The sequence below is a fragment of the Barbus barbus genome, assembly GCF_936440315.1.
Source record: "Barbus barbus genome assembly, chromosome: 30".
NCBI classification, from domain to species: domain Eukaryota; kingdom Metazoa; phylum Chordata; class Actinopteri; order Cypriniformes; family Cyprinidae; genus Barbus; species Barbus barbus.
This window is the reverse complement of record NC_136758.1, coordinates 2,957,338-2,980,978: the sequence shown is the minus strand read 5'-3', so window position 1 is coordinate 2,980,978 and position 23,641 is coordinate 2,957,338. Positions and strand designations below refer to the sequence as shown.

The window sequence follows — 23,641 nt, the reverse complement described above, 5'->3', positions numbered from 1 at the left end:
AGAGCTATAATACCCAGATGAATGACAGTCACTGTCCCGCTGTGAGAGAATGACCTGACGCAGTCTGCTGCCTTACTGTACAGATGTTTGTGCTACAGCATGCTTCAGAAAAACAGTGACACATACTCTTTCAGCAACTTTACTTTCAAAGTGTTTTTCCCACTTATTTGGGGAAGTTGGCTGGTTTATGGTTTTAAAAGTTTACAATAATTGCATTTTTTCTTATACACTCCTATTGCATTGTTTCAGATAACACTGATTCATTCAGTGTTGTCGTATGAATTATTGTCATGATGGCTGTTAGTGCTTTTTGGAACATCGATATTTGGGCACCCGTTCATATTCATTATATGGAGTCACAGAGATGGATTATTATTATAAATCTTCATTTATGTTCACCTGAAGAAAGTAAGTCATATACTGTACATTTGAAATTGCACGAGGGTGAGTATTTTTTTGATGGACTCTCACTTCAATGTGAAAAATTCATTGAAATAAAAAACAACAAAACCATTGACACAGTCATAGCTTAAATTAAATTTTTTGTAATGCTTACTAAGAAAAAAAAACTGTTAACTGGTTTACTGTAAGTTACCTTACTATATACTGTGAAACATTTGAAATGGTTTAACATCACCTTATATGTAATTGTACACATGAAATACTCAGATTTATGTTTTTTACAGGTGAAAACTATGAATTACCGTTGTTAAAAACATCACATATGATTATATTTTAGATTGTTTTTAAACTTTTTCATACTTTCTGGTCCGGATTTCTCAAGCCAACTTAAAGTTTGTCTAGACAAACTTTTTTTATCTAGTCTAAATAATTTAGCTTCTTTTCATATTTTTTAGCCATAATATACATTAGGGTGTTTTGTTTTAATATGTTCTGTTATTCAGTTAATGATCATCGTATTACTGTAGTGTCGTGTGTTATCCTGATGGTTTTGTCTTTGTGTTGTTTATCACCCTTTATATGTATTTATATGCACATTGGCCATTTTTTATGGACAGCTACTTAAGATGAACTCTGATTCATCATGTGGCTTTCCACTTTACCACATTATGTTGATTAGTACAATTTCAAGTACAATTCAGTGTAAAAAACGCATATTTTGGTATATTAACGTTAAAAGCAAACCACGTCTCTATGCTTGTGCACGCTTCGGGTGTGTGCGAGAACAGGGCGCAAGTAACAAACTGAGTTCAGCTTCGTTTCTTCTTCTTCTTGTGGTTTTAAATAACTTGAACGTGTAAATTGGCAAATTAATCTGCGAATCACATGCCGAACGGTGGGGTCTGGACCTGGTCTGTATATCACAGATCAACTGCGATCCGTTTAAAGCCCTAGCCATGACAGATCAGAGCAATCTTTTACTAATTTAACATGAAATCGTCAAATTGCTACACGATATCAATCGCATACAACGAAAATACAGAATATTTCGAAAAATCATTTAGGCACAATAAATAACAGAGCGTCATATCTATACACATTTTCCCCAGAACTGTCTCGTGACCCGGTAAGAATTCTTCCACGGCCCGGTAGAAGGTCGCGACCCGGTGGTTGGGGACCTCTGCTTTACAGTATGTCATCACTGAATGATCTCAAGAGCTCATGGTGGGTCAGTGTTGAGAGATTTAGATGTTAATCTTCCTGAATGTTGAAATTAATGGGATTTTTACAACTAGAACGAGACTGTTGTGCTCTATTGGGATTTCCGAACTTCTAAATATGAACTTTCATAAGTGATACTTTCACTGAGACACATTGTGGAGACGCAGTCGTATCTGTCCATGAACACTCACAACATGCACGTCCACAGAAGAGCAGGGGCAGCAGGGCTTGTGACAGACCACGGAGGGTTAAAATCCCTCCAAACGCATTTAACCTCCCCGCATCACTGACAAGAGACGGCGTACGTAAAGAATCCGAGGCACCACTCAAGACAGCGAGCGTTGACATTATGCATTCAGAGACTCATTCCGCCGGCCCTAGTATTGACGGATTGGACCGCGGCCGTCCCTTGGCAGCCCGAGATGTGGAGAGTCAAGCTGCAATTAAAACAGACTGTCACTGGAGGTGCTTTAACGAACACTCGCCTCGCAATTACAGACAGAAGAGAGGAGAGCCAGATAAGGAGAGAAGGACATCAAATCTTGCTCTTTAATTAAAGCTGTTTTATGGGAAACATACAGGGGTAATTAGGCTTTCTCTGACAGCTCCACAGAGCATTGCTTTTGTTACAGAGTACATGATAAGACACATAATCATAATTAATCTTCAGGGTTCTGATTTCCCACAGCACCAAATAGAACACGCAAAAACATAAGAACACCGATATCTGCGTTCATATGAACTAACGCAGGTGCTGATGAATGACAGACCAGTGTGTTGGGAAATCACCACACAGATACAGTGACGAGTAACAGCTCAGCTGCTGCAGATGTTCGATGCGATAGAGTTTACTCAAACAGTCCCGTATGAAGTCAAAGCAGGATTTCACTCATCCACATCTGCAGAGGTTGGGAATGTGAGTTCATCCTGGAAAAACAGACAAACCAACTGTTATTTTTTATGCATTACTCATTATTGAATAGTATCATTAGTGTCCCTGTTTTCCATCATTCTGCTGCTCACCTGCTCTACAGTAGGATTTGGTATTTGAGGGCTCGAGGGACTCTGTTAATCACCAGCCGGCCGTCGTAGCTGAGGGAGGCGAACAGCCAGGGGTCTGCAGCAGACCACTCCACCGCATACACGCTGTCCTCGTGCTCCTCATATGTGGCAATGATGCTGTCCTGCAGGGGCTCTTTCACCCTTCACACAACAGACATGAGCAGAGTACGTGATGCTGGTAATATATACTGTAGCTGTACTTGTACTGTGACACACAAACTGAATGCAGCGGAAGCAAACCGAACCAAACTCAACTGAACTGGCATGTACTGAACAGCATTAAATTCCCCGAAATTGAATATATTTTAAACATACATTTCATTTTATCTCACTGAACTGAAATTGCATTGAATTGTACTGAACGCAATTGGGAAAAAAAAGAACAAATGTATTTTGTGGAATCAAAGTTGAATCAAACTGGACTGAAATACACTGATCTGATCTAAACTGTAATGAACTGGACTAAAATGAATAGAATTGAATAGTGCTGAACTCAATTAAACTAAACTATACTGAGCTGGATTGAAACTAATAACAGAACTGAAAAAAAGGAATTTAACTGAATTAAACTGGACTGAAAAATTTGGACAGAGCTGAACTTGACTGAATTAAATAAAAATTTATAGAATTGCATTGAACTTAGTTGAATATAACAAACGACCTGATCTAAATGATATTGAACTGGATAGAAATGATTAGAATTTAATGGATTGGTACTGAACTCCACTGAAAATGAACTCACCTGACTTAAATTGTACTGTACTGAATTGAAATGAACAGAATTGAATAGAATTGCAATAAATTCTATATTAAAAAGTGTTTCCTAGAATCTAACTTAATCAAACTGGACTGAAAAATACTGAGCTAGACTGAACTGAGACTTGAACTAGGGCTAGGCGATATGGCCAAAAAAATGATCATCGATATTGATAAATTCAAATCTCTATTTCTTTAGAATTTAAAGGCAGATTTTTGCTCCTAAGTGAAAGTTGTGGTTTTAAACTACTGATCATGGTCAGAACACATTTGTGAATTCTTTACACTTTTGCAGTTATTTTCCCTAACCAAAATAAATAGAAAAATGAAATATATAAATACATTAATTTCTTAGTTTCTGCAAGTTCTACTCAGGGATATTGTTTCAAATCATGAAACAGATTTGTGTTGCCTGACACATGTGACAGTAGCTTGACTTAGGACGCAGATGTAAATTAATATTCATTATTAAAAACTGTAACATCTTTAATTATTCTGACTGTTTGAGTTTTAGTAAAATTAACTATTGGTCTTCCACAGTAGCATACATTTAGACCATGATATCCACAGTTAAAACCACACACCGTGGTGCAGTTAGTGTTACTACAGTAAATCCATGGTAAATGATGGCGATGTGTAGACAGAAAAGCCTTCTGACTGTATCATCGCGTACAGTGTTTGTCAGTGCTATTTCTATAAACTAGTTTACATCACAAGTCATTTGAGTTCTTCGCTGAATTCAAGAGTCGTTCTATATTTAGGGGTACATTTCAGGTCAGTCAAGAAGTCAGAAAATGAGTACTCTTTTTTGATAAATAAACTAGGAGGTTGAATAATATATCTCCTCAATGTGCTAAATTAATTATTTGGCAAGCTTAAGCTCTAATGTCTTTTTAAATATGCTAATGCAAATTAACGTTTGATTCATTATTTTGTCAACTGTGTTACGGACAAATGCTGTGTCAAATGAAACATGAATGAAGTACCACATGTTTGAGAACACATTTGTTTGAAGGTTTTTGAGCCTATTGAGTTTTTGATGTTATCTGTCTAACTGATTTGTCATCATAATGGAGATGCTATCATGAAGGATGAAACTTTCTTCAACATAAATCCACAGTATGCTGAATTTAGCGTTATTCGCTATCCTTACCAAAGACATCCATCTCCAGAGATATCCCTATCTTTTTGTCTGATGGTTTAGTTCACATTTAAAAGATTTAAAAAAAAAATTGACCCTGAATTGCTAACAATGTCAACCGTGTTAATCCTTATCAACTGAGTTACAGCTGATGGGTAACACAGTTGACAGATAACAGTTGATATTTCGGCCATTTTAGGGCCTTGTGCAAACTGCTGACCTTGGACTAGTAAGTACATGACCTTGATTAACTTATGTTTTTATATTCTTTCTCTACATATTTATAAATATAACATGTGACGCAAGTTCACCAGAACACGTTGATAACACAGTTGACGGTCAATTAATCTACTCTACGTGCAGACAATAATATAGATCAAATATTGAAGAGGAGAAGACTTTCCACACCGTCTTCAAACTTCCCTCTAAAAAAGTAAAATACATCAAGTGATGTTGGACATGTGTGTTGGACAACAACAAACCATTGCTGATGTATAGGGCATTTTATAGTGAGTAACACAGTTGACACTCGGACATCCACAAAATGATTTAATGTAGATGCATGAGCAAAATATTTTTTAAAACACCTTTCTCATAATTTAATGATTATTTTGCACAAATTATAAATTATAATTTATTTTAGAGCCAATCTGAAGAGCAAAACCTCACATTTACCAAATCGGACAGCCCAAAAACAGCAACTTCCAGTATAGAATAAGCCATTTTTGCAAGATAAAAGATGGATATCTGTTGAATTTTTGTATTAAATTAATTATAAATGTCCCCTGATATAAAAGTGGTCATTGTTTGAAGTGAAAAGTTAATGAAAAATGTGTAAAACTGATAATAGAGTCCATGGACATGACATGTAGCCCTAATTATAGAATCCCTCTCAAGCGCTTCACACCAGATCTCACAGTGTTGTTTAGTGTCGCATGACCGGCACTCTTGGTGAGTAAACGCATCTGCTCTAGTGAGCTCGCGCTGCGCTGCCGTTTGAACATGTGGCTCGGTTCAAATTATTAGCACTGCTTCATTACGTTTTTTTTCATATTGAACATTTATCAAATTCTTATCGCTTTATTGAGGAAAATTATATGGCAGCGGCTATTTGCACTGTGTAAATAGCAATGGATTCTATTTACACTGTTAAAATAGCAAGATTTTCTGCTATTTATACTACTTATTGCAAATAGTGGCAATTATCTGCCCCTCAGTATTGTAGAACATTATAAAACAGTACGCAATAATAACGTATTGAGTGTAAATTATAGTTTTAATTCAAATTATTAAATGGATGCCACCTTATTGGGACAATAAATCCCTCCCTACACTTACCCGATACTATTATTTTTAACTTTTTGATTATTTCCTTCATTTTTATTGAATATAAATGCCTTTCTGATGTGATATGAGATTTGAAAAGGGAGAAGAAAAGTTTGGCAAAAGGCGGACTCGAACTCGAAGCACGCACTTTACCATCTACACCACTGAAAATGATGCTGAATGAGCGTCTTTTTCAGTGTTGACTAACCCAATCACATGTTGGTGGGTGGAGTTAGTATACATAGCCTTTGCCAACAAGGCGGGCTATTTGCACTTAGTGTAAATAGACACTCCGAAATTATATTGCAATAATTATAGTTAACGTTTTATTGCCCAGCCCTAACCTGAACTAACTTCTACTGACCTGGAAATGAATAGAATTGTACTGAACTCATTTGAAAAGAACAAATATATTTTGTGGAATTTAACTGAATCAAACTGGACTGAAAAACACTTAGCTAGACTGAACTAAATTTTCCTGAACGGAATTGTGCTCAACTGAAAAGTATTTTGTTGCATTTATATAGAAAATCTGAGGACACAAAAAAGCTGACGTGGAAGGTGAGAGAGACAGAAAGGGATGTGTACTTGTCTTCCTGCTGGTTCTCCTCGTTGTCACTGAGCTCGTCGTCGTCCACCAGGTGTCCGAACGGCTCTGAGGAGATGGACACCATGTTGGACAGGATGACCCTGCTGTCGCTGCTGCCGGTGAGCAGCAGCTGGTCGTGAGAGTGATTGTACCTCACACTCCAAACCCTGAAACACACAGCACAGCGTCACACATGCCTGCGTTCCTGCCCTCGCCCACGACACCTGGACTTATTTCTCTTATTTCTTCCTCCGCCTATATAAGCCTCGGGCACGGCTCAGAAAAGGATCCCAGCCCTCATAGCCAGGGATTGTGGGAGGATAACTCAGCTGTCAGCAGTAAAATCTGGCTCAGTCAAGACTTCTCCCTAACTAATCTGTCTCCTATCCCAAAATATTCCCTAATACCTCCCAGCCCGAGGCTCAGCAGAACCCCTGTCGCTGCAAACACAAGAAATGAGAATCATGTACGGGACTCTGTTGTCGTGGCTCTTTCCTATCTAAATAGGATCAAAACAGCTCTGATTGATCCGGCGCCTCTATCTTTAAGAGATAGCATCCTGTGGCTGACATGCTATCATGCCTTGATTAGTGCACGCCTGTGTGTGTGTGTGTGTGTGTGTGCGCGCACAATTCTGAGGCAATTATATCCTGTGACTCACACCTACAAGCAGATACTCTCTCGCAATCACACACACTCCTCTTTCTCCACTGAAATAGATCTGCAGTGAGCTAAATCCAGCTACGCTAACACACCCCCGGAGCACTACAACACACATCTATAGCATCAGCAAGATGTAAGAGCACAGATATACACACATTAATTAAAATACTGTCTTCTACATTTAAGATAACCATGTTGAAACCCGACACACACGGATAAAATAGCACAGGAAGGCCGGCTTTGAGTGCGGCTGGATTCAAGAAAGATGTGAAAGATCACGCTAACACAAGCCTCAAACCTCACGAAAAGATGATTATCTTTTACTGAAATACAATTATAAATGTGGCTGCAAAGGTAAGTCACATTAAACAGATTAACGGCTAATTAACAGAGATCTCACACACAGGCATTTCAACTAATAAAAAGCTACTGCTGGCTGTCATTTACCACTGATATAATGAACAGGACACCACAGGACACTAGTCTCATTATTTGACAGATTTGATTCTGTTTAGTGTGTAATACAATTTTTTTTAAACAAACAAACAAACAAAAACACTACAGTTCATAAAAGCTGAGGTTGGTAAGATTTTTTAAAAATGTCATCTGATGCGATTTCAAGTTTTCCTTTTTCTTTGGAGCAGGGGCGTAGATTACGCGGGGGACGTGTCCCCCCCGATTTTAATATCACGTAAATTCGTCCTCCGCACTTTTTCGGGCAGTGTGTTGGCATAAAGGTTTTCAAGAGCCGGTGTGAATAAATCTAATTTAAATTCAAAGAGAAAGGTTAGTCTGTTGCATGACCTGATGTTTTATTCGGACCCAGAATAAGGCGAGATGAACATCACGGAGCGCTAAACGCTCATTACATGCAGTGTGTGTTTCATTCATACTCGAAGCCGGATATATGGTTTATTTGTGTTTTTCAAGTCATCTCCAGGTAATAAATCAAGTATATGAACAATGCAGTGCTAATTGACATAGAAACTATTCTGCCTCATGGGACAAAAAAAGAGTTTGTAGTATAGAAACAAATCATTATTATTGGTTATTGTCCAGCAGTGTATCTGATTTCTAAGCCAATTAAAAGCTAGAAATAAGAGAAACAATTAAAGTTGCCTATACACTACCAGGCAAAAGTTTTTGAACATTAAGATTTTGTTTAAGATGATGTTTTTAAAGAAGTCTCTTCTGCTCAGAAAGCCTGGATTTATTTGATCCAAAGTAGGCCTACAGCAAATAAATATTTTCACTATTTAAAATAACTGTTTTCTATTTGAATATATTTTAAAATGTAAATTTCTCCAGTCACACGATCTTTCAGAAATCATTCTAATATTCAGATTTGCTGCTAAAAAAAAAACAAAAAAAACATTTATGATGATGATGATGTTGAAGACAGCGGAGTATAATTTTCTTTTCCCAGGTTTCTTTGATGAATAGAAAGTTCAGAAGAACAGCATTTATCTGAAATAGAAATCTTTTGTAACATTATAAATGTCTTTATCATCACTTTTGATCAATTTAAACCATCCTTGCTAAATAAAACTATTAATTTCTATCATTTCTTTTCCAAAATAAAATAATAATCATACTGACTCCACACTTTTGAATGGTATATAGTGTATAATGTTACAAAAGCTGTTTATTTCAGATAAATGCTGATCTTTCTATTCATCAAAGAATCCTGAGAAAAATTACTCGACTGTTTTAAATAATAATAAAAAAGGTTTGTTGAGCAGTAAATCAGTATATTATAATGATTTCTGAAGATCATGTGACTCCGAAGCCTGGAGTAATGATGATGAAAATTCAGCTTTGATCACAGAAATAAATTATGTTTTCCAATATATTCAAATAGAAAGCAGTTGTACATAGTAAAACTGTATTTTGGATTAAATAAATGCAGGCTTGGTGAGCAGAAGAGACTTATTAAAACAACATATACATATATATACGTATATATATATATATATATATATATATATATATATATATATATATATATATATATATATATATATTACATTTCTGTCCCCCTCATTTCTGAAATGATGGTTAGTTGGAGTGCTACAAGAAACATACAACACAGGAAGATCTTAGTGCTTCTTTTTGTTGACAACAGCATGCAGATATTTAAATGATTCTCATTATGAATTTGGGAAGATGTTAGTCGCAGGTATCACATTGTCACATGGCTTTAAATAAAATATAAAAATGTTACTGAACAGTGTTTTAGTGCAAATTTTACTTTGAAATCTGGCGCCGCAAGCTCGTGCAGCGCTGTTTGAATACATGCAATTTGTGCGTTATTAGAAAACATAACATTCTGCAGTTTATTTACTAATCGTTTAAGGCCATTTCGTGATTTCAATCATCACAGTAACCAGCAACAACCACCTCTTCCTCTTCCTCTTCTCATCAGAGACATGAGATGCAGCACTAAGCAGTCTCTCGCTGTCGGTGCTTCGTGTTGTAATGATTTTCTCTGACAGTTTTAAATACTTTCACTCTGCAGACGTGATTGCTGCATTAGTGCACGCCTCTATTTGATCACGTCACGTCAATGGTCGGTACAATTTATTTTTGCTTATTCGGCCGAACACCGAAAGAGGTTTCTTTTGCTATTTTCGGAGCTTTGCGCGTCGTGTGTGTGAGAGAGAGAGAGAGAGAGACAGGGTCACATCACAGTGGAGTCAGCATTCTTAATCGTGGCTTGTGTGCAAACACATACGAGCTTCATCACTGTGTCAGTCACGCAACTCTCCAGCTTGAACTGATGTAAAACTAAGGACATTATTAACTTTTTTATATATACTTTGAAAGCTGAAGCTTGCGATTATGGTAAGGGGCGGTATATTTCCGACGCGTGCTTGTGGTGTTCGGCCAATCACAATGCACTGGGTCAGTTGGCCAATCAGAGCAGACTGCTTGTTGGAAGGAGGGGCTTTGTGGAAAACGAAGCGTTTGAGAGAGGCGGGGCATAGAGGAACTACAATAATGTACAGTACTTAAAAAAAATGTTTTTTGAACATTAAAGCATGTGAACATATTCTGTTACACCAAATACACAAAATAATGATCTTTAAAATAGCATCATGTGACCCCTTTAATGTTTCTGAATGAAGATCTTCTGCTTTCCAAGGCTGCATTTATTTGATTAAAAATACAGTAAAAACAGTAATATTGTGAAATATTATTTAAAATAATATAAAATAAAATATTTCTATATAAATATATATTGGTAGTGACTGGTAGTGTAAGTGTACATTTTCAGATTTCTTGTGCAGTGTTGGAGTGTGTCTGTGTCTGACCAGTGAGAGTGCTCCTCCAGACACTTGACAGGCTCGTTGATGTGACGCACGTCCCAGAACTTGACTTTACAGTCATCGCCGCAGCTGGCCAGGTAATACTGCTTGTTGGGGTTGAAGTCCAAGTCCCGCACCAGCTGCCCATGAGCGTTTTCAATGCAGTAGATCTGACTGGGAACAACAAAAACATCACACACTCAGACCAACACCAACGAGAAGGGAGAGAGAATGCACAACGTGATGGAGAGAGAAGCACAGAAGAGAATGAGAAGAACAGACAGAGCGGGAAAGCGAGAGATAAGTATAGAGCGTTTCTCATGAATCAAAAGCAGCCCGAGCGTCTGGGTCTGAAGGTCAAACCTCCATCAAGCGGCGTATAAAAGTGTGACAAGCCATAAAGCACAGGCTGCTGGCGTCCTCTCGCAAAGTGATGACTTCCTAGGCTGCAGGCTGGATTTGCTTGTAAAGGTGCTATGCGTGTGTGTGTGTGTGTGTGTGTGTGTGCGCGCGCTTTAGAGGACCTCAGGCTCATCTGTATGGACTAAACACAGCCCAGACATATTACTACACCATCACGTCTGGATTTTTCTACTCCCATTAGCCGGCTATCTTGCCACACACTCATTAGACAATTAACATGCTAATTAAAAATCTCATTAAAACAGGAAGTGAAATATTTGGCGTGTGAGAATGTATGGAGCTTCAGTTAAGTCTCCATTCAAGACAAGTCTAACTCAGCCGCTGGAGAGCCATGTTAACATTGAGAGTCGTTTTATTGAGAGAAATATTAAATCAATAGCGGAGGACATTAATATGCCATCTAGGGCTGCAACTAACTACTCTTTTGGCAATCGAATAATCTGACATTTATTCTTTCAATCGAATAATCGGACATTTATTTATTTGATCAAAATCTTAAGTGGTCAAATTATAATATTTTCTTATTTTATAAGTGAAATATGTTGTTATTCCACAGCTTTCTCAGCACTCTCTAGGGATGCAACTAACAGCTCGTTTGCAAATCGATCAATCTCACAATTATTTTGCCAATTAATTAATCAGACCATTCTTTTTTTAAACGATTTTAAAAATATATGTCCTTATTTCATGATAATTTTATGATGCGGTTATTCTACATCTAGCTCAGTGTTCTCCCTCCATAAATTGTAAATTACAGTAATCAGGAAATATTTGATTTATTCTATGTAAGATTTCAATTAATTAATTAAATTTGGTTCATTTATTGATCGACAACAAACCTTTTGTCAAAATGTTTTATTTTTATTTTTTGTCAACAGTTAAATTTTTTATTAAATAAGAGCTGAATTCAAAATAGCATAATATACCACTTTTAATTTTTTATATTTTTATAGGACAGAAATAGTTGAGTAATATGCTAGTATGCTATTTCAATTTCAGCCAAGCAGTAATGACAATACTCATGATGATATTATGATTTCATCACATTTACAGATAATAGTAGGGCTGCATGATAAATGGCATGTGATTGTCATGCGCATCTCATCAGTAAAGTTCTGTGATTAGCAGTAAATCTCCATCACGTGCTTTCAGATGGAGCGGCATTTAATATACAGAGCTGCATTTCACTGACAAGCTACACAATATTGCATTCATAATCACAGATGAATTGCCTTTCGTTAGCTACTAGCTGATATTATTAATTAGCATGCATAGTATTAGCACACTGGCAGTTTGTTAGTACTTAATAGTGAATATGTGTTCCCTAATCTAAAGTGTCACCATAATTACCTTTAAAGTATTTGCATTTATCAACATTTGTATAGTAGTTATACTGTTAACTTCATCCCTAGTTGTAATGCAAAACCCTTAAAACCCAACCCTAGCGCAAATACAGTATATTAGCAGTAAAAGTGTGAATTTTCCAGAACAACGTGTAGTTATGCGGCAAATCCATAGTCTTGTAGGTATTTATTGTTAGTACATAGTAGCTAAGACCACTGAATAAAAAGTGTGACCACGTTTTTTGTTTTTTTTACATGAAAGTATGACCTAATGAAGTACGAAATCCTTCAAAACAGAGTTTATAAAATGTACCAACATAATGAAAACAAAGAAGATATTTGAAAAAATTAGGAACCAATTTCTGGTCCCCATTAGGGATATGCCGGTATCAAATTTTCATGTTGCAATTAAATGATAATGCGTTTAATACGGTATTATCACGATATTGAAATTTAGTTGCAAATAGTGTTGTCATAATACAGTATAACAGGTTAAATAACTTTTTTCTTATAACAAAAATAACTGAATATTTAAATACAATAAAGCAATACACAAAAAAAATTATAAGTTAAAAATTTTACACAGATTAAAGTGCAAAAGAATGATAAAGACCAATAGGTATCACTTTACAATAAGATCTCATTAGTTAACCTTAGTTAATGCATTACATTCCCAATGAGCAATAGCTACATTTGCTACAGAAGTTATTCATCTTTGTTAAAAAATACAACTCTTAGTTCATGTTAGCTTATTAAATAACACAGTTGCAATTTTTGATTTTAACAATGTGTTATTAGATATGGAAATTACCTTTAAGATTAATAAATGTTTAGGAGAATTTTTCATTGTTTATGTTAACTAATGAAGCCACGACCGAACAATAAAGAATCAAAACATTTTCAAACCATATCTAGGACATGTTGTAGTCCAGATTAAAATGTAAAAAGTTTGAAAATAAATGGCCTATAAAGTCTAAATATTTAAGTATTTGGCTCTGTGATAAACACCATAGTGAGTACAAAAATGTGAATGTTTAAATAATTTAAATACGTTTCAGAAACAGAAAGTAGAGCAGCAGATTTGTTTACAGGGTTTCCGGGGTAACAGCTGCATTTCTGCTGTTCAAAATTCTGAATAATAAATAATTATTCTCTGTATTTTGAAGTGCCCACGATAACAATATCGTGAATATTCATTATCGTGATATATCGCATTACCGAATACAGGCGTCTAGTCCCCATTGACTTCCATTGTATTTTTATTTTTTTTCAAACTATGGAAGTCAATGGGGACCAGCTGCTTGTTTACACATTTTCATAATATTTTCTTTTGTGTTCAGTAAATGATGACAGAATCTTCATTTTAGCTGGACGATCCCTTAAACACTAAACAAGGGTTTTATAGGTTGCTCTTGACAAACGGACCAGACTCTATGCTGATATTGTTGCATGTCCTCTAGTTGGCCTTCTCAAACCATGCAGATGTGACAAAGGAGACCTCTAGCAGACGGACGGGTTGTGAACTTTCTCCCTCTCCCGTTTAAGGAGCAGGGGACGCATCCCAAGCCATAGCCAGCACCGACCCAGCCAAGGAAATGGAGCAAGAAATGAGGTTAGCGGCGCTGCTCCTGAGTCCTTCATGCTTGTAAATGTGAAATTGGGATCCGATCAGGCAAAGCCTGGGTGAGCACCCGCCACACAAAATCGGACAGAGATTAGATTGTGTTGATCCGTAAGCCTGCGGACACGCGTGGGCCAATCTGCATCCCTTTACAGGCCGCAGAAGTCATTCTGAGCCGCAGTTCCGCACTGCAGCGAGGCAAGGCCGGCTGATAAATGGACGTGGCTGAGAGGATCGTGCTGCAGCTCCCCAGCGCTCACGGAGCCGGACCTCTGTTTCCATGGCAACAGCCAGGCACATGACGGCTGAACGGAAGGGCTAGAGGCCTGACGTCTGCCTCCGTCTACAAGGAAGACAGTTTAAAAGCATGTGGATTTCAAACAGCTCTTAAACGCTCTGCAGGAAATGGCACTTTCTGAAGGCTACGGGTTATCAGATAGACAGCAGGAAAGTTAAAAGGTCAGGAGACAGTCTGTGGATGTTTGACACACTGCGAAGGCATCCGGTGTAAAAGCACTGACGTGTGTGGCTCGCATTTTTTTGCAGTAAAGATGTCATGATATTAGTCTTGCAGGATGTAGAGCAGTGGTTTTTATGGTTTATGAGTACTCTTCATAGGTGTAATGGTTTTTATACTGAACAAACTGTGTGTGCTATTGCCCTACACCAACCCTACACCTAAACTTAGCCCTCACAGGAGACTTTGTGCATTTTTAGATTTTCAAAAAAACACCATTTAGTATGTTTTTTAAGCCTTTTGAATTACGGGGACATAGGCAGTGTCCTCATAAACCACCTTCATATTGTAATACCTCTGTCATACCCATGTCATTATACACATTTGTGTCCTCATAAACCACATAAACACACACACACACACACACACACACACACTCACTCTCTCTCTCTCACACACACACACACACACATACACACACACACACACACACACACACACACACAAGCAGCCTGAAGAGGATAAATGAATAATAGTAATAATAATAAATACAATTTAAATTATATATGAAAAATTACTAAAAAACAAACATTCTAATGTACTTTAACCCTTTTATTTAAGTTACTTTTTTAAGAATCCATTAATTATATGGCATGATATATTCATAACATATTTTTTTTTTCTTCTTTTTTTTTACAGCAGCACATATTACAACAAATACATTTTACTTTGTTGCACTGCATGTTACAGCTTTTATTTGAATTTGTATTAAAAAATTGTTGCACTGCATGTTTCATTTAATCCATGTAATAACTTTTTAAAATTAAAATATAATGATAAAACGTATAATATTCAATTCATATTACAGCAGGACAGATAAACAGATCAAAATATTTAAAATTTACAACCAAATTGATAAATGCATTCCATGTTATACCCTTTATTTTTATTTTTTTTAAATAATTTGTATTGCATATTTAATTTAATTTTAACTGTTTAATTGTTATTTTTAAAATGATAAAATAATTTACAAATTTGCATCTGTTAATTATGTTGGAATGGCATATTCATAACTTTATTACATAATATATTTTATATAATATAAAATACATACATAATATACATAATATACAATCATGTACATTTTAATTGGTGTATTGCATGTTATAACTTTTATTTTAAGTTTTTATTTAATTTTATTCACAAAATATTGGCATATAACATTATTTTGGCATATAAAAGTCGTTGCTTTATTATTAGAAATGATACATGAATACAGTTCGACTGACGAGCTGTAATTCAAATCAGTCAAACAGTTTCTGTTTGATTATGAATCAGTTATTTTAGTATGTGTAATCTAAAGCTTCCTGGTGATGAAATTAGTAGCATCTGCATGGTTCCTTTTATTGGATCCAAATACTGGTTGTTGAAGCAACATAAAAAAATCCCTAAATGAACAGGTTTCGACCTAAAATGGAAAATAACATATAGAAAATATACATATAGTTTCTCATAACCATTGAAAAACTTAGAATGGATACAGATGACAGAAAAAGTTCATCACTGTCAAGAGCAAAGTAAATGAATGCACCTTTGGACATATTTGGCATTATTCTTGGGGGGAGAGAGAGAGAGAGAGAGAGAGAGAGAGAGAGAGAGAGAGAGAGAAATGCATTTATGCTGAAACTTTTGATGAAGCAGTTTCCCTTTAACACCTTCCTCACTGAGCTGTAAATGAATGTGCTGACGTCTCCTGAAATCAGTGCAATCAAACTGCAGGGCATATTTTCACTCAACAGTTATCATACGACCTCAATCTATCACAGACAGCACTTTATACCAGAGGATCCTCCATCAACGTTATACAATGATCATATTGAAGTTATCTCAACTTTGTAGGTTTAATACATAGTTTGATATAAACTGCATTACGGATGGAAATATGACAGATTTCTCTTTTTATGACATTCATCATGTAAGGCTAAAAATAACTAACTGAAATAGTACTTTTTGGAGTAACTTTTTAGGATATAACAGTGTAGAGTCATCAGCATGTTTATGTGTAAATGGTGTACAGTGTCAAATGTATGTGGGAAAGGTTTCCTGTTTTAACATCATGCCATTATGCCATAATAATGTGATAATGCGATAATAACTTCAGTAAGGAGTAAGGATTCACCTCTCTAGCGTTCTGTACCTTGACACAAACTGTGCTGTGTATCTCAATCATCAACATCTCCTGGTCCTCATCTCATCTCCTCTCCTCTCCTCTCCTCTCCTCTCCTCTCCTCTCCTCTCCTCTCCTCTCCTCTCCTCTCCTCTCCTCTCCTCTCCTCTCATCAGGTCTGACTGTTATCCAGGGATCAATAGCGCTGTGATTATTATTCCTCCAGCAGAGCTCACGTGAACATTAATGTGCACTAGTGTTCAAAAGTTTGGAAGAATTCTAATTGTTCATGCTTTGGAAAGAAGTCTCTTCTGCTCAACACGGCTGCATTTATTTGATCAAAACAGTAAAAACAGTAACATTGTGAAATATTATTACAATGAACAAGTTATTTTTGTCTATGGCCACGTACACACTGCACCTAAATTCGATTGCCGGTTCACCTTTTACTCCTTAATCGCGTTCTGTACACACATAATTCTCTAAAATACCAGAGTGACAACCGCATTAACTCCCGAGAGATACAGGTAGGTGACAACCGCATTCACAGATATTCTACGCCGTGTGTACGGAACTGAACTGAACAACTAGTTGTTAATGACGTATTTCAACGTGCATCGGTGTCTTCGTCTGTATGTGCGATGCAAGAAAACGGTGAAAGAAGTCTTAACTAAGCACGGGCTAGCTGCGCTCATGAGCCGTGCGGTAACGTGATGAAAAAACAACAACAACAAACAAGGACAAGCACAAAAAACACAAACACCCAAATGCTTTGCTTTATAACACCAAAAAAAAATTTAAAATCTCATATCCACAACAGATCACTTTATTAACTTCATAAAATGCCTATCTTTATGAGATAAGACAGCATGCCTAAAAGCGCTTGTAAATACTGTATGAGGACATGGCAACACTGCAAGACAGCGCTCTCTAAAGCAGCCTCCTGAGCATAAACACAAAGCTGCACGTCTATCAGCGGTAGTTTAGATAAAATCGAAGGACAAAAAGAGTCTTTAATAAAAAAAATGGCACATAACAAACAGCTAAACTTTTACTCACTCCCGACAGAATGTTGCTATGGTTACAAATGCGGGAGTGAGTGCTGTACACACATGGAACGATAATTTATGATAACAAATTTGAACGATAACAAATTTAAATGCGCTTGTCACTCCTGAAACTTGTAGTATGTACGTGGCCTATGAGAATATATGTTAAAATGTAATTTATTGCGCTGAATTTTCAGAATTATTACTTCAGTCTTCAGTGTCACATGATCCTTCAGAAATCATGCTAAAAGGCTGATATGTTGGCATTAATGTTGAAAACAGTTGTGCTGATTCATATTTTTGTGGAAACCATGACACATTTAATTTTTCAGGATTTTCAATTAATAGAAAGTTCAAAGAAAGCAACAGCATTTTTTTGGCATAGAAATCGTTTATAGCATTATAAATGTCTTTAATTTCAATTTAATGCATTTTTGCTAAATAAAAGTATTAAATTCTTAAAATAAAAAAATCTTACTGACCCCAAATTTTTGAACTGTAGTGCAAATGGCATATGAGGTTTATAAATATGGTAATAATGTATCACAGTACCATGGTACAGTAGCCATGCACACTGTATCCGAATGACGCTCCTCACCTCATGCTCCGCAGGTCCCAGCCTCGGATGGCCGTATCATTGGCCGTGGCCAGCTGTGTGCTGTTGTGATGTGGGCTCCACTTGCCTGCTGTGAACTTCAGCTGCCCTTTGCCCTCCAGAGTGGTGCTGCTCGAGATCTGTGGGAGGAGAATCGATCAACATGCATCTCAATCAATGGCTGCATATTCACCAGCAATCTGAGACAAGCCTATACTCACAGTCCCTGACGGACACAGAATACACTGTGTTCGTAAACACAGCAGTGCCAAATAGACCAAATACTCTTAACGGCACAAGTCGACAAGAAACAATGCCTTTATTAAAGAGCAGTGCACCGTTTATGCAAAGGTGCTCTCAGCCTGGAAAGTCTTCGTTAGCTTTCTACAGTGGGTACAGAAAGTATTCAGACCCCCTTAAATTTTTCACTCTTTGTTATATTGCAGCCATTTGCTAAAATCATTTTAAGTTCCTTTTTTTCCTCATTAATGTACACACAGCACCTCATATTGACAGAAAAACACAGAATTGTTGACATTTTTGCAGATTTATTAAAAAATAAAAACTGAAATATCCCATGGTCCTAAGTATTCAGACCAATTCAGCAAGTATCTGAGAAGTCACTAGAAAATACTAGACACCTAGTGCTAAATAAATAAAAAACTGGTATTTTCTTTAATAAATAATCACAGAGCACTGAGTGAACGCTTTGTTATTTGTACTCAGTTGTGGTTGTGAAAGCTGTTGAGAAGCAGATTTTCCCGTTCTCTGAACCTCTCCTGCTGATTTTTTCAGAGTTTGTTGCTCTGCTGTAGCTCACTGACCGCAGAGAAAACCGATTCAATATTCCAGCACAAACACCAGTCGGAGAGACTGAACAATAACACATTGATCCACCTTTTGATAATCTGCCTATCAGACATTTGAATGCATGATAAACACACTCAAAACAGTAGGGAGCATCATTATTTGTATTATGCTCCTTTTTAAAAGGATTTATTTCACTTAAATGGTAAGGCAGCATCACATCTGTCCTTTGCTGAGGAGAAGAAACACATAATGCATACCAACAAGCTCACTAAAACGTTCACAGAAAGAAATCTCAAATATAAATATACTTGCTAAAGCACATATAACTACAATTCAGTCATATTAAACTGGAATATTCAGCAAATGATTTGTGTGATATATTTTAGCTTATTATCGAGCATAGTATTTTTGTCTTGTTTTTTAGTACAAATATCTAAACATTCTTAAATCATGATTCATTTACTTAAGAAGCAAAATGACTTAAGAAAAATACATCAAAATTAAACGAATTTATGGTTAAAACAAGAAAATATATCTACCAACAGAGAGAAAAAACAATACAACTTGTTTTCCCTTTGAATTAAGTATATTTTTCTTCCCCCACATGGCAGATATTTTTTGTTTAGCATAAACTCATTTAATTCTGATACATTTTTAACTAAAAGGCTTAATATCATAAGGTCTAATATCTTAATATCTTGATTTAAGAATGTTTAGGTGTCTTTTTTTGCAGTAATTAAACTCTAATGGGAGTCTCTAGTGTGCTTCACATGAGGACTGCTGCCTATGTAGAGCGTCCCGAATCAGTCACTTAGGATGCTGTCCATGTTGACAACAGACAGAAGCTTTAAGAGCTTAAGTGTGCAAATGTTAAGTGATGTAAAGAGTTAGTCAGCACAACAGCATCAGTCTGGGTTTAGCATCTGTCCCTAATTTTTTGGGATATTCTCGAAATTTAGAGATTTCTCCCAAGTCCTGCAAGACGAGAGCAGTGTCCCACATTTCAATTATGTTTGCATTATTTATTTTCTTCCCTGAAATTATAATACCACGATAAGAGATAAAACATTAAAAAACGTAGCTGGCATTTTTTTTTGCAGCCGCCATGTTTTAAGTAGAGCAGGAAAATGCGTTTAATGTTTGTATAGTGTAATAAAGAAACATAAAACTAGTTGCTACTTAAGAAATTTGAGTATAGACCTTATGTAGCTCCGCCCATTTTCAGCGCTGCGCTCGTTGCCTTCCATTCGTTATTTCCACAGCGTGAAGGTAAGGTCATATGAATTCATGAATGAACTACTCATTTGAAAATCTTCTACTGACATTTGTTATGACATCCGCTTCGAACATTACAATGCACATGATACCTTTGGTTAACTCTACAATAAGTAAATCCACTTCAACAGCGTATTACTCTTCAACAGTGATGCTATAGAGCAACAGAAAAAATTGTTCAAAGACAAAATTCTAATTATTGCCGTGCGCTTGTTTCTCTAAGCTCTATAGAATGTGATTTTTACCTACTAGCCTAGTTCATTACAGTAGCATCCCATAGAGAAAATTACATTGTATTCTATCAGTCCAATCTGGACACAACAGTGCCAGTCACAATTAACAAAGCTTACTGACCATTTCAATCGTGTTATTATCCAATCATCATCAATATTTACATAGTCTAGTAGTAATAAATGTATCTCTCACACGTGTCCTGCAAAATCCCATCTACCGTCCTGCAACATAGCAATAAACAAATGGTCACCCTATTCAGAAGCACTATTTGATCTCATATTTTGCTTTATTTATTTACTTAAAAATTGCATTTTTTTCTTCCAAGTAAAGATTCCAATAAGGGGTTTTCGCAGCGAATGCCATAGAAAAACAAGTGAAAAGTTCTTAAAATGTTTTTTTAAGAATAAAAAACTAAATATTTTAATAATCTGAAGAACCTTTTTTTCTATAAAGAACCTTCTGTGCAATAGAAAGGTTTCATGATTAAAGCTTCTTCATGAAACCATCAATGCTAATAAAGAACCTTTATATTTAAGAGTGTGCTGTTGATTATTTTTTCAGCCAGTTTGTTTGAGGACGCTTGTTTCTTTGGAGAAAACGCCCCAGATACATGCAGACGTGAGCCTGGTGGCTGCTTCTCGTCTCCTTTTCTGTTTGTGGGATTCAGCGATATCCGAATAAAACACGGGCAGACGCAGCGTGGTGATAAACACATCAACCTGAGCTGTTCTGAAGAACAGAGGGATGAGCGGATGGGGAGGCTGACGAGTGTGTGTGTGTGTGTGTGTGTGTGCTGTGAGGATGGGGGCGGCATGAGGGAAGATTTGCATGAGGCAGATTAGCATTCTTCACAACACCGCTGGAATCTAGCTGTGCCGAGAGCTTTCCGAACATCCTCTCTGTCTCTTTCTGCCTCCCCCTCGTTTCCCTGGATCTGGTGTTTTTAATGGGCGCTGCACTCAGCAGGCCTTGCCACTCCATAACCTCCCCTCGCTTTGCATGCACAGCTGACAATAGCGGGACCTCATGGAGCGGCTCAGTGTGATGTCAATCCCAGGCCTCTTCTCCAGCCTCCATTGAGAGCGAGAGTGTTTTCGCAAGTGACGCTTTGTCAAATGTCGAGTCAAGGTTATGTTCACGAAGGCCTGTGACACGGCAGTGAGTGCTGGTCTGGGAGGCATTAATTAGTAACGACTGCAGCTGATTATTACTGAACATTATGCGCAAAGCTGTTTCTTACTAATAGCACTGTCAGTGAACCGGGGGCGTTTCTCCTCACTATGAATATTAGGCATTTAGGATGCAGAAAATGAGGACGGAATCAGGGAATCCAGTGGAATGTCGCAGAATTTGAAGGATAAATCAAATGTACCCTAGTGAAAAATAAATATACTTAATTGCATTTAAAATATATTTATTATTTATAAATATATATTTTTTTTTAAGATGAAACTTTCTTTTCGGGCAAACCAAAGAAAATGTGAGGTATGAATTGAACCATCCAGTATGTTTCTGATAACAGGTACTGTAAGGGCGTTTGCCTACAGCGCAAATGTAACAATGGGGGATTTGCAAATAAAACTACTAAATTTGTTAAATACTGAAGCAATTCTTCAGTAATTTATTTTAGTTGAATCCTCTGTTGACCTGTTATTATTAAATGTACAATACAACACACTGTATTTGAGCTCTACTTGTTGAGTATAAAAATAGTATAGATAAAGAAATGTTTTGAGTTGCAAAAAAATATATTATAATAATTCATAATGATGCAGTAATTTGTATAGTACTTTACCTTTTCAATAATTTAACCACACGTCAAACAGTGCTTTTCAGAATTTTGTATGGTTGCAAAGCAGCTTTACATGTGACCCAGGACCAAAAAAAAAAAAAAAACAGTCTTAAGTTACACAGGTATTTGCAATAGCTAAAAATACATTGTATGGGTCAAAATTATCGATTTCTCTTTTATGCCAAAAATCATTAGGATATTAAGTAAAGATCATGTTCCATGAACATATTTTGTAAATATCCTACTGCAAATATATAAACTTAATTTTGATTAGTAATATGCATTTCTAATAACTTCATTTGAACAACTTTAAAGGTGATTTTCTCAATATTTAGATTTTTTTTGCACCCTTAGATTCCAGATTTTCAAATAGTTGTATCTCAGCCAAATATTGTAACAAACCATACATCAATGGAAAGATTATTTACTCAGCTTTCAGATGGTGTATGAATCTCATATAATACATATAATCACATATAATAACTATATGTGACAAAAGACAAAAGTAACAAAAGTAAAGATATGTAAACAACATAGTCATGGATTTGAAATAGTGAAAGAAATTCACGAGCTTGATCAGAAGGTTTTTTACTTTAGTAGGCTATATCCCCAATACACTCCTATGCACCTGTGCACACAGTTTCCATTAAATGTCCTTTAATGTCCCGAACGGACAACGACAGCGTTGCACTTGGAAATGTGTACTGCAACTCTTTGGGCTGTCAACATATTGTGAATTATTATACGAATTATTAAAATGATCCTGACCAGCCCTCGAAACTACACAAAATGTTAAAATGTCAAATCAATTCAGAGACGTTAACTACATGAAAAGTAACAAAATGTATTAAAATTATTTCAATTGATACGTCACATACAAATTTCATTGTATTTTACATTAACGTTTGTGCATTGCATTGAGAGTCAAAGCATGCAGAGACAATGGGTAGAGATGTTACGGATGGGTTTATTCCTTCCGCATGGACTGAAACATAAGCAGTTTTGTACGTTCACATTCTTCCACTAACTAACGGAACTGTCTGCGTTTTAGTGCATGTACAAGAATAAACTGTTATGCCGGTTTATCCAATTGTTTCCTGCAGCGTTAATGACAGATCATGTCAGTTAAAAGGGAAGCAAAACATTCTGCAGATGATATTTAATGTTGTGTCCGCTGACTTCAACAGCTTAAGTTTAACACACTTTCACGCACTGCTTATTGCACCTATACTAAGACTTTTTGGCGATTCCCAGTCTTTAAGTTCATATTATTTGTGCTGTCACATGAAAAAAAAAAACTGTTTACTTATAGTAGTATTTGTAACAGTGTAGAAAGACTACAAAGTAACCACAGTTAATCACAGCACATGTCTGCTTTGTGCACGTGTGTGGCAGCGACCCGGGTTC

The 23,641-nt window shown here is 36.4% G+C and overlaps 1 protein-coding gene across 1 annotated transcript in view; it reads right to left on the bottom strand.

The window, feature by feature from the left end:
- Window positions 1-560: 560 nt before the first annotated feature.
- The window catches only part of eipr1 (EARP complex and GARP complex interacting protein 1), a 60,552-nt gene continuing 37,471 nt past the window's right edge, over window positions 561-23,641 (bottom strand). Inside the window, exons 6-10 of the mRNA XM_079385486.1 lie at window positions 18,127-18,263; window positions 10,475-10,642; window positions 6,497-6,664; window positions 2,647-2,826; window positions 561-2,550 (exon numbers count right to left, since the gene is read on the bottom strand). Coding sequence (XP_079241612.1) covers window positions 2,652-2,826; window positions 6,497-6,664; window positions 10,475-10,642; window positions 18,127-18,263 — 648 coding nt within the window. The 3' untranslated portion in view covers window positions 561-2,550; window positions 2,647-2,651. The remainder of the gene's footprint in view (window positions 2,551-2,646; window positions 2,827-6,496; window positions 6,665-10,474; window positions 10,643-18,126; window positions 18,264-23,641) is intronic.